The sequence below is a fragment of the Pipistrellus hanaki genome, assembly GCF_964339955.1.
Source record: "Pipistrellus hanaki genome assembly, chromosome: 12".
Classification (NCBI taxonomy): domain Eukaryota; kingdom Metazoa; phylum Chordata; class Mammalia; order Chiroptera; family Vespertilionidae; genus Pipistrellus; species Pipistrellus hanaki.
In genome coordinates this window covers 54,777,605-54,787,015 of record NC_140514.1, presented here as the reverse complement: position 1 = coordinate 54,787,015, position 9,411 = coordinate 54,777,605, and the positions used below count along the sequence as shown (strand labels likewise).

Here is a 9,411-nt window from a genome sequence, read left to right as displayed (position 1 = left end):
GCAAAGACACGCAGCCTGCGCCCTGCCCGGAGGCCTGCCCAGGAGCAGACAGAGGACGGCAGCCTGGTCCTGCTGCTCCGGAGGATGGTAATGAGGCTGGGGAATGCTGCCTCCAGGCTGCCCGGCCTCCTGGGGCCTCCGGGCCACGTTGCCCCACCAACCACTGAAACCTGAGCGAGAGCCAGCGCCACACCCAGTGCACACTGCACCGTCCTGGCCGCGCTGAGTCCCCAGGGTGGGGGGCACACAGCAGCACGAGAACCACAAGAAAACAGCCACACACTGGGCCTTGTCCATAATTATTACTATAATGCTTTACAAAATGTTTTCAGGCAACTGTGTTAAATTATACATATCTGGGAGGGGGCGGGCTCTGGCCCCAGGGCAATGAAGACCTTCGTGGGAGAGGCTGTGCCCCCTCACCCTGGGTCTGACTCCTGATTAAGTGCTCCCCCTCAGCCAGCGAAGACCATTAACCCTTCCCCATCCCGTACTGGGTAAAAGGAAGAGCAGCAAGTCAGTGAAGTGCTTTGAAGGGGAGCGTGTAACAGACTGGCTGCCCAAGCCCCCTGCGTACTCTGCCCTGGCTCTGTACCTCCAGCCGGGGCCAGAACCCTGCACTGGGGGAGGAGAGGGGGGCGGCTGCCATACTCAGTGTGCACCAAGGCATCCACTCAGGAAGAGGGGGGCAGTGCGGAAGGTCAGGGATGCCTGGGAGTAGCTGGCCTTGTGCGCTACCCTGTCAGGCCAGGAAGAGGAGGCGTGAGAAACAGTGACACACCGTGGGCGCTGCTGGCCGCCCCTCTCCCACCCCACCCCCCAAGGCCAGTTACACAGGCACCCCGGCTCTGGGAGGGCGTCAGAGGAAATGGGGGTGTTGGGGTGTCTGGCCTTGGAGCTCAGGGAAGCAGCCAGGAACCGTAGGCTTAATTGGCCCTGCCAAGGGGACCCCTAGAACCATCGAAGGCTGGGCCCCCAATTGCTATACTCCAGACTCCCACCCATGCAGCTAGACCGTACTGTGTGCGTGCACGTAGGCAGGGCCGCAGGGAAGGCTGCTGCGCCACCCGCCGGGGTCGGGCATGCAGGGGCCCGGACAGAAGGGTCAAGGACTTTGGCTTCCCTTCCTCCCATGCTCCCAGTGCCGCCCTCCCGGGCACTAGAAGGTTTTGCGATGAATAGCACGCGCGCCGTCCTCTTCGTACTCTTTCTTGGAGACCCACATCTTCTTGAAAGTGTCCAGCGAGGCCAGGATGGAGCCCCTGTGAGGAGGGAGGGGTGTTCTCGGGGAGAGGCCCCCCCAGGGCCCTCAGCTGTCCCCTTCACCGGGAGAAGTCCACCCCCCCCTCCCGCCCGGCTGACCCTGGGAGGCTAGTCCATGGCCAAACGGTTTCCTCCCGAGCCCTCCCGGGAGCCCTGCCTCACCCGATCCACGTGGAGTACAGCCGCTCCTGAGGGGCCGAGATCTAGAGGGAGCAAGCAACACGTGACCGCCTGTCCCCACACAGCAGCCGTCCCAGCCTGGGCTGGTCCCGCGGCCGAGGCCAGCCAGCAAGCACGGGAGCCGGGAGCCAGGGAACAGGCGAATGGAAGCAGCGGCTGGGCTGGAAATGAGAGGCCCCCAGAGGACAGGTGCCCTCTCCTCCTCCCAGCCAGGGCTGCCCACACCCCCTGCGCCTCGGGCACGCTCCACCACCTCACCTTGATTTTGACGTCCTTTGGGGCAAGCTTCTTCACTTCACTTAGCAATCGGTCGCCAAAGCCTGTGGACACAGGGCTGGCTCACCTGGGCCCACTCTGGCCCTCTTACTACCAGCTCCCCTGCACCAGCCCGGTGCCCCCAGTCGCCGCCTTCCTTCAGCATTAAGGGTAGGCGCGAGCCACTCCAAGGGCAGAAAAGACAGCCCCAGGCCTGCAAATGACCCAGCTAACAGGTGACATGAGCTAGGACCCCAAGTCAGCTGGCTCTGCTGCCACCTTCTTCCTCACCCAGCTCCAGTTAAAACCCGCCAGAAGCAAAGGCAAAGGCAAATGACAAATCGGGGGAAAGCATAAGCCATTCTGCCCATTGGGTGGGCAGAGGCCCCACACGGTGTCGGGCAGGCGGTGGGCACCAGCTCCCAGGAGGGAAACGGGCAGCGCCACCAATAATGAAGGCACACCGCCTGACTGTTCTCTAGGATTTACCCCGTCCGTCTGTTCGCACCACGAGAAATGACAGTGCAGCCTGAGACTAGAAGGGACTGCAACTCTTCAAAGGCCCTCAGCAGGCCAGCGGCCAGGTGGCACATCGTCCGGTGAAATACCACACGGACATATAAGATAACATGCTAGTGAGCCATACGTGGTTGGGACGTGCAGAACACGCAGTGTGAGTGTATGTGGGTTGGCGCACATTGTTTATATGTGCAGGAAGGTAGCCGACAGTTGCCTGAGAAACCAGCAGATCCTGTGCGGAGGGAGGAGTGACCAGGACAATGGGGAAAGGACACTTCATCTAACCCATTTAGATCTCATATGAACTCATCACCTCCTTAGGAAGTGAGTAAATGTAGTTTTAAATCTTACTCTTTTAAGAGACACTGCTCACTGAGCACCAAAAAGCCGGCCGGAAGGGGCCATGTCCAGGCTGCGGGGAGCGGGGTGCGGACGGCCCAGCTGCCCCGGCCCCGAGCCCACCACCTCCCGGCCGGGCACCTTTGAACAGCGTGGAGCCTCCCGAAAGCACGATGTTGGCGAACAGCGTCCGGCGGAGGTCCAGGTCTGACTTGTGGATGGCGAAGGCCAGCACCTCGTGGAGTCCCTCGCTCTCGTCCCCCACCAGGTCCGGCTGGAACAGCAGCTCGGGGGCCCGGAATCGTGCCGGCCCCACCTGGGGTCATCAGATTGGGGTACAGACCTCTCCCTCCGGGTCCCAGCGGCACCCGCCACCCAGGCCGGCCTGTGACTTACGTCCAGCATGCTGCCATCCGGCAGGGTGTACTGCACCTTCTCCGTCTCCAGCGCCTCATCCTTCTGCGGGTTGATGGACAGGTAGCAGGCTCGCTGCGAGGCGTGGGGAGCAGGGACACACCTTCAGAGGCTGGGACTGGGACCCCACACCCAGGCTCCGCTTCAAGCCTTGGTCCCGCCCTCCTCCCCTGCCATTCACCCTCCTCCCCTGCCATTCACCCTCCTCCCCGCCACTCCACAGCCTCCTGCCCTCGTCACCTCTTTGATGGTCCGAACAACCTCAAACTCGGCTGAGGTGTGGAAGTCGAAGCCTTCCTTGCGCAGCAGCAGCCGGAGGTAGCGGGAGACGTCGCGGCCGGCGATGTCCACCCGCATGATGGAATGCGGCATGGCAAAGCCCTCGTAGATGGGGACGGCGTGGGTGACCCCATCCCCCGAGTCCAGCACCACGCCTGTCGTGCGTCCTGTCGCGTACCTGTCAGCAGGCCAGCGTCCCCTCGCCTCCGCCGGTAAGGCAGGGGCCTCCCCCCCCGAAGGAACCCCGGACAGCGGCCAGGAACTGCCCGAACTCCGTCCTCAGGGGCTGTCTACAGGGAGAGCAGACATGGTCCCCGCGGCGGGGCGGCCAGGGAGGGGCCGGGAGCACTCACAGGCTGAGCACGGCCTGCATGGAGACGAACAGGGCCGGCACGTTGAAGGTCTCGAAGAACACCTCTGCCGCCTTCTCCCGGTTCTTGCTCGGGTTGAGCGGGGCTTCCGTTAAGAGAACAGGATGCTACGAGACAGCGGAGCTGTGGGCGTGTGCACAGACGGCACACGAGGCCCTAAACGGGTCTTTCCAGAGGAACCCTCCTCCCGCCCCTGAACCCGCAGTGAGTGCACGTCCTTCTCAAGAACGCTGCCCTGTCGCCCGCTGGCAGATACCCTCCCGCAGCCCGCTCCCGGGAGTGTCTGCCTGGCTGCGCGCAGGACGTGTGGCCTGGCCCAGAGGGAGCCCAGTGGGGCGGGGGCACAGCGGGGGGGATTCGGGGGAGGGGGCGCCTGGTGCCGCACCTCCTCGGAGAAGGTCTGCAGCTGGTCCTTGGAGTAGACGTACTGCCAGATGCGCTCCATGTCGTTCCAGTCCCGCACCACGCCGTGCTCCATGGGGTAGCGCAGAGCCAGCAGCCCGCGGTGCTCCTGCGGGGGGTGGGGAGCGGGTAGGCAGTGTGGCTCTGGCCCAGCCACCGCTTTCTGCCTGCACCTGCCCCGAGCAGAACCACCGCTGCGTCCTGGGTGCCCCATGAGTGTGGCTGATTGTCTGGCAGCCGCTCAGGCTGAGCCCAGCCAGCCTCACCTGGCCGGGACGGGGGTGGTGACGTGTTCCTCCCCCCATCCAGGCCCTCCCCTCCTCCCCTGCATGCTTCTCTGCTCAGCCAGCACGTCTCCCCGTCTCTCCACACGGCTACCGCTCCCATCAGCACCGGTACAGTCCCCTCTGGTCACCTGTCACCCCCCCTCCCAGTTCCCCTGCCAGTGCTCACACCTCTGCATGGACTGTCCTTCAGTGTCCCTGTGTCCCTCCTTGCCAAGCACCACTTCCCTCTTTCCTATTACCCATCTCCTGAGAGCCCCCATTGTACTCTCAGGTCCTGGCCCCCCACACCCTGTTCCCCAGGTGCCTAATCTGCTCTTGCTTATAACCCCCCCCCCCCATTCACTCCTCCTGAGGGCCTCTCTGATTCAGACTCTTAAGTCACTTTTTAATCAGTTCTTTCCTCTGCAGCTTCCAAAAGACAGGGCATGAGTGTTTACCTGTACCCCACCCCCAGGACCCAGAGCTACAGCCTGCAGAGCCAGGGGCACTGGCGCGGGGCCCGGAGAGCCGTCTCAGGGGCCTCTGCAGGGCAGCTCTGCCCCAGACATGGTCCCGCCATGGGGACCCCAAACCCGGGAAACGCGGCTCCACGTTACCTCTGCCTTTGGTCCAATGAAGAGGTCCCCCTCCAGGGCCCCGGCCATCACCCGCATGTGCTTTGGGCGCCCGACACTGCGGGGAGAGGCGGGCGGTGAGGCAGGCAGGGGCACAGCTGGAAAAGCAAGCCCACTGCGGTGGCCAAGAGTAACTCACTCGACAGCACCGCAGTGTGGCCGTGGGCAGAGTCAGAAGCAGGGGACTGGCCTGAGCAGGAGGAAGCTCAGGGGGAGAGGGGGCCCTCCGGAGGGCTGAGCTCGGGGAGTGCAGCCAGTGACTCAGCCCCTGCCCATGGCAGGGGGACGAGGGCGGCTGGCCCCGAAGCTGGGCGGTGGCTCCCTGTGTGCCCGCCTCCCCCTCAGCCGATTCTGCCGCTTTCCCACTGCGGGGCTTCCAGAATAGAGATTCCAAAGTTTGACCCAAGCTCCCTGCACAAAGTGTTGGAAGCCGCCTGTCCTCACTGGCAGAGGGGTGGACAGGAACCGGAGGCTGGGCAACCTCGAAGCTCTGGACGGTCAGAGCCAACCACCCACTGTTTAACTGAGACAAGGCAGCTAAAGCATCTTCCACCTTTTAGTTTTATATAAATTCCTGCTGATGGGCTGTTATTGGCATTGCCTGCCGAAAGGCCACGGGTGTATCCCACAGTCTTAATAAAAGGGATGGCAAGGCCAGAGCGGGGTGGAGGCCTTCCCCTTGAGTTGGGCTCCCGCCTGGCCCCCAATATTTCCAAATTAATATTTTCTAGTCTCTTTCATTTGTGTGCGGCCTCCAGAGCCCGAACCCTGAACCGGGACCTGAACCACACGGGACGGGAGGGAGACACTGGCAACTGGCAGCCCAACGTGGGGGCTCACACAACAGGAGCCTTACTTACACCCAGTGGGTTCCATAAAGGAAAGCCCCCCCCCCCCAAGCTTCCCTGCACCCCCCTCCCCCCAGGCTTAGGCTAATCACTCCAAAGCTCCTAGGATTGGCGAGGTGAAGCTGCTGCGGAAAACTTCCCAATGGACTGGAGTAGCCGAAGGCGAACACAAACTTTCTCCAGGTTTCACCTCCTCTGAGAAGGTATTTTCTAGTCTGAAAATAAATGAGCCCCAAAGAAAGCCTCTCTGGGAGGAGGAGGGGGCTGTGCGGTACTCCCCACTCCCCCTCCCAGCTCAGGTCTTCCTCTGGGAATCTCCTCCCTCTTACTTAGCTGCTGCCGCCACGCCCGTCCCCAGGGGAATGCTGGCGCTTCTCCCCGCTCAGCGAGGGACCAAATCCGACTCCGAAGAGGAGGGGGAAGCCAGAGCAGCTGTCGGCCGTTCCAGAGCCCTCAACAGTGACAGCCTCACAAATCTGGTGTTTTCCCGGGGGCAGGGGGCGGGGGGGGGGGGGCGGTTGGCCTAAAAGACTCAGGATACTGTTCTCCCAGGGAAGCAAACAAAAAGGTTAGGGCTGCTGCCTGAACACTTACTAGTTTGGGAAGCAGTATTTGGGAATCTGATCTCCTGCAAAGCCAGCCTTGATCACTCCAGAGCCCTGCGGGGGAAAAACAGTTTAGCTGTCCGCATTCACCTCCAAATCAAGGCAGTGCCTACAGCGGAGAGCAGGCTGCCGAGGTCCTGCCGGGAGGGCAAGGTCATTCACAAGAACACCAGTGGCTCAAAACGGTGTGTGGGGGGGTCAATTCTACATCCCTTCCTCCCACATCTGACAATGTCTGGAGGGATGCTACTGGCATCTACTGGGCAGAGGTCAGGGTCGCTGCTAAGCACCCTGCGGTGCACAAGCCAGCCCCTCACAACCAACAACTATGCAGCCCAGAGAGCCCACAGGAGACTGAGCCATCACAGTCCACCCCCCTCCGCAGGCTCCAGGGCAGCTCCGGCAAGAGGGGTCCCGGGCAAAGCTTGCCTGAAAGCCAGCTACAAGCAGTTCCTTCCAACAGCCCTGGCCCCCTGCTCCCGTGGACAGGCCCCTGGGTGCCCAGGAAGCTGCCCCTCTCCAGTGGCTTCCCTGGAGCCCGCAGACAAAGAACTTGTGCTGCCGCTGCCCCAGCCTGGACCGGCCTCCAGAACCCGTCCCAAGCCCTCTTCACACACAGCTCCATCACCTCAGGTCGGCGGTGCAGGAGTCAGCACGCCCGAGTTACAGAGCGGCTGGAAGCCCAGAGGGACCGTGCAGGACGCTCTCCGAACTCAGAGCCATGTTGAGTGGCCTGAATTATTTCACCCCAAGAAGGGAAGTGGCCTGTCCTTCCTGCAGCCTGCTGGGGCAGCCCTAAGCCGCGTTCTAGCCTTCTTATTAAACACCCTGTGCTGTGGCTCAGGGAGCCCACATGGAACTCCAAGAGAGCCACTCAGCGATGACATGGGTGGTGCGGGAGGGAGGAAGGGAAGGGAATCACTGTCAAAAACTCCAGGGCTCACGCACAGGAGCCTCTCCTTTTCTCACTACGGACCAGACATCCTCAGAGGGCAGCTGACACGTGAGCTCCAGAGCTGCAGGAGAGCACGGGAAAGCCAGGCATCTCCCCTCTGAGGCTCCGAACGGTTATCCCAACTGTGTACGGGCCTGGGAGGAGGGTCCTGCGCTCTGTGCGCGCCTGCCAGCTGGGCAGTTCTGCCCGCGCTTCAGAGATCAACGTAGCCAGCAGCCAGCCAGGTGCTGGTGGATCTCCGGGTGGCAGACACGAACCTGCATGCCTCCCAGTCGCGGGAGGGGGCAGGAGGCCTGTTCGCTGGAAGGTCCTGCCTGGGCGCAGCCCCTTGGGAAGCGCAGGGGTAACGGTCCCCAGACCACCACCCCAAAAGGGGCCATCGGTGTGCAAAGGGGCCACGCAACTTTCTCTGCCTGCGGGGCGGGCGAGGGGGCCAGGAGGCTGGGGTGGCCCCGCAGGGCCGCGCTGTCACTCCTGCCTCCCCGGAAGCTCATCGCGCGGCTGGGGCACCGGTGGCCCCGAGGCCCCGGCTCCAGGGCCGAGCAGCGCGCAGAGGACAGCCCAGACGGGCGGGGTCCCTCCCGGCGCCGCGTGTGACCGGGGGCGGGGCGCCCGCCTCCCCCCGCTGCCGGGTCTCACGTTGTCGATGACCACGGGCTGGTTGGCGATGATGTCGTAGGACTCCATGGCGCGGGCGGCCCTGCCCGGCAGGCAGGGGCAGGAGGGACCCGCGGGCGGGCGGGCGCGAGGACCGGACCGCGGGGCTCCAGACGCGGCGCCGCGCCCTTCCCCCCAGAGCGCAGACTCCACGCCCCGCCCGCGAGGGCGCGCCGCGGCCAATCGCCGCTCCCACCTGGGCGAGGGACCGCCCACACCGGGACAGCGGAGCCGAGGGGCGGTGCCGCCGCGGGCCCGCCAGCCAATCGCGGTCGCCCGGGAGGACCGCTGAGCACCTCAAGGTAGGTTGCGCTGTGTGGAGATGACGTCATGGCATCGCTCTTAAAGGGGACGCGGGTGAAGTCAAGGGTTGGGGGGGGGGGGGCTACGAGGTCACCTGTCCGGGAAGACGTCTTCCCGACCGCCAGCACCTCCGACCGCGCTCCTTCGCTCCTTGGCGGTCGCGCAGTCCCCGGGGAGGCTGGCGCTGGCCGCTGTACCCAAAGCATTTACTGCGCGCGGAGGAGGTCCTTCCTCCTGTAACAATTGCAATTAGTGGTAACTTGGTAGCCGGCGTTTATCCAGCACCTACTCCGGCGCTGGCGGAGCACCGCTACCCACTTTGCATAGATTATGTTAAATCGGGCAGTAACTACCACGTAATTGCATTGTTGTTCCCACTTTACAGGTGTGGACACCTAGGAACCTGGCCACGTTTACAGAACCAGCAACCGCTGGGATTACACGTGGGCAGCTTCCCGCCGCCCTGGAGTCAGAGGCTGTAACCCGCCTGAGTTCACTGACCAAACTGAGCCACAGGGATTTGCCTCTCTCTCTGCCTTTCCCACCAGACTGTGACATAAATCATAAGAGTGGAGACCACCATACAGAAAAGTGCAGAAACCCTGAGTGTGCACTTGGCGTGTTGTTACAATGTGGACACACGTGTATCCATCGCTGAGGTTCAGAAACAGCTTGACCAGCACGTCAGGGGCCACCAGTAGTCACCGCCCTGTTTCTCCTCCTGGCAGCCCCCCTCCTGAATTTAACACCACAGGTTCCTTTTGCCAATTTCAGAACTTAGTGCGAGTGGAATCCTAGGCATGTGTTCATTTGTATCTGGTGTCTATGCATTCATAAAATGGCTCGATGCATAGCCGTGTAAGATCATACAGGGGTTCTGTACAATCTGATATGAAACACTATCAGGGCATAGGGTCAAATCAAAGCAAAGAAACCCAGACCAAGTGTCCCGAATGTTGTATGTGTGAATGGCTCTGAAGAGCAGATGCAACACCTTCGGGACTTCAATATGAGACGGGGATCATTGGTAGATGTCGGTAAATGAGGGGAGAATTCTTTTTGCAATATAAACTTTTGTATTGAATTGTTTTTAACTTGTTTATGTATATATTGCTTTCGT

At 62.2% G+C, this 9,411-nt stretch overlaps 1 protein-coding gene across 1 annotated transcript; it reads right to left on the bottom strand.

Annotated features, from left to right (window-relative positions):
- Window positions 1–289: 289 nt before the first annotated feature.
- Window positions 290–8,151, bottom strand: ACTR1B (actin related protein 1B). The gene is made up of 11 exons (XM_084900309.1): window positions 7,971–8,151; window positions 6,366–6,430; window positions 4,906–4,981; window positions 4,006–4,131; window positions 3,603–3,727; window positions 3,211–3,427; window positions 2,953–3,045; window positions 2,698–2,872; window positions 1,702–1,763; window positions 1,426–1,466; window positions 290–1,262 (listed from the first exon to the last, which is right to left on the bottom strand). The coding sequence occupies exons 1-11, from the start codon at window positions 8,016–8,018 to the stop codon at window positions 1,160–1,162; spliced, it is 1,131 nt and encodes a 376-aa protein (XP_084756435.1). The 5' UTR covers window positions 8,019–8,151; the 3' UTR covers window positions 290–1,159.
- Window positions 8,152–9,411: the final 1,260 nt, after the last annotated feature.

Excerpts from the sequence above, each read along its gene's own strand:
- ACTR1B (XM_084900309.1), bottom strand. The coding sequence starts at position 8,018 with ATGGAGTCCTACGACATCATCGCCAACCAGCCCGTGGTCATCGACAAC. Across the intron at positions 1,467-1,701 it reads CAAAGGACGTCAAAATCAAG|ATCTCGGCCCCTCAGGAGCG; the intron begins GTGAGGTGGTGG and ends TGCTCCCTCTAG. Across the intron at positions 1,263-1,425 it reads CTGTACTCCACGTGGATCGG|GGGCTCCATCCTGGCCTCGC; the intron begins GTGAGGCAGGGC and ends CCCTCCTCACAG.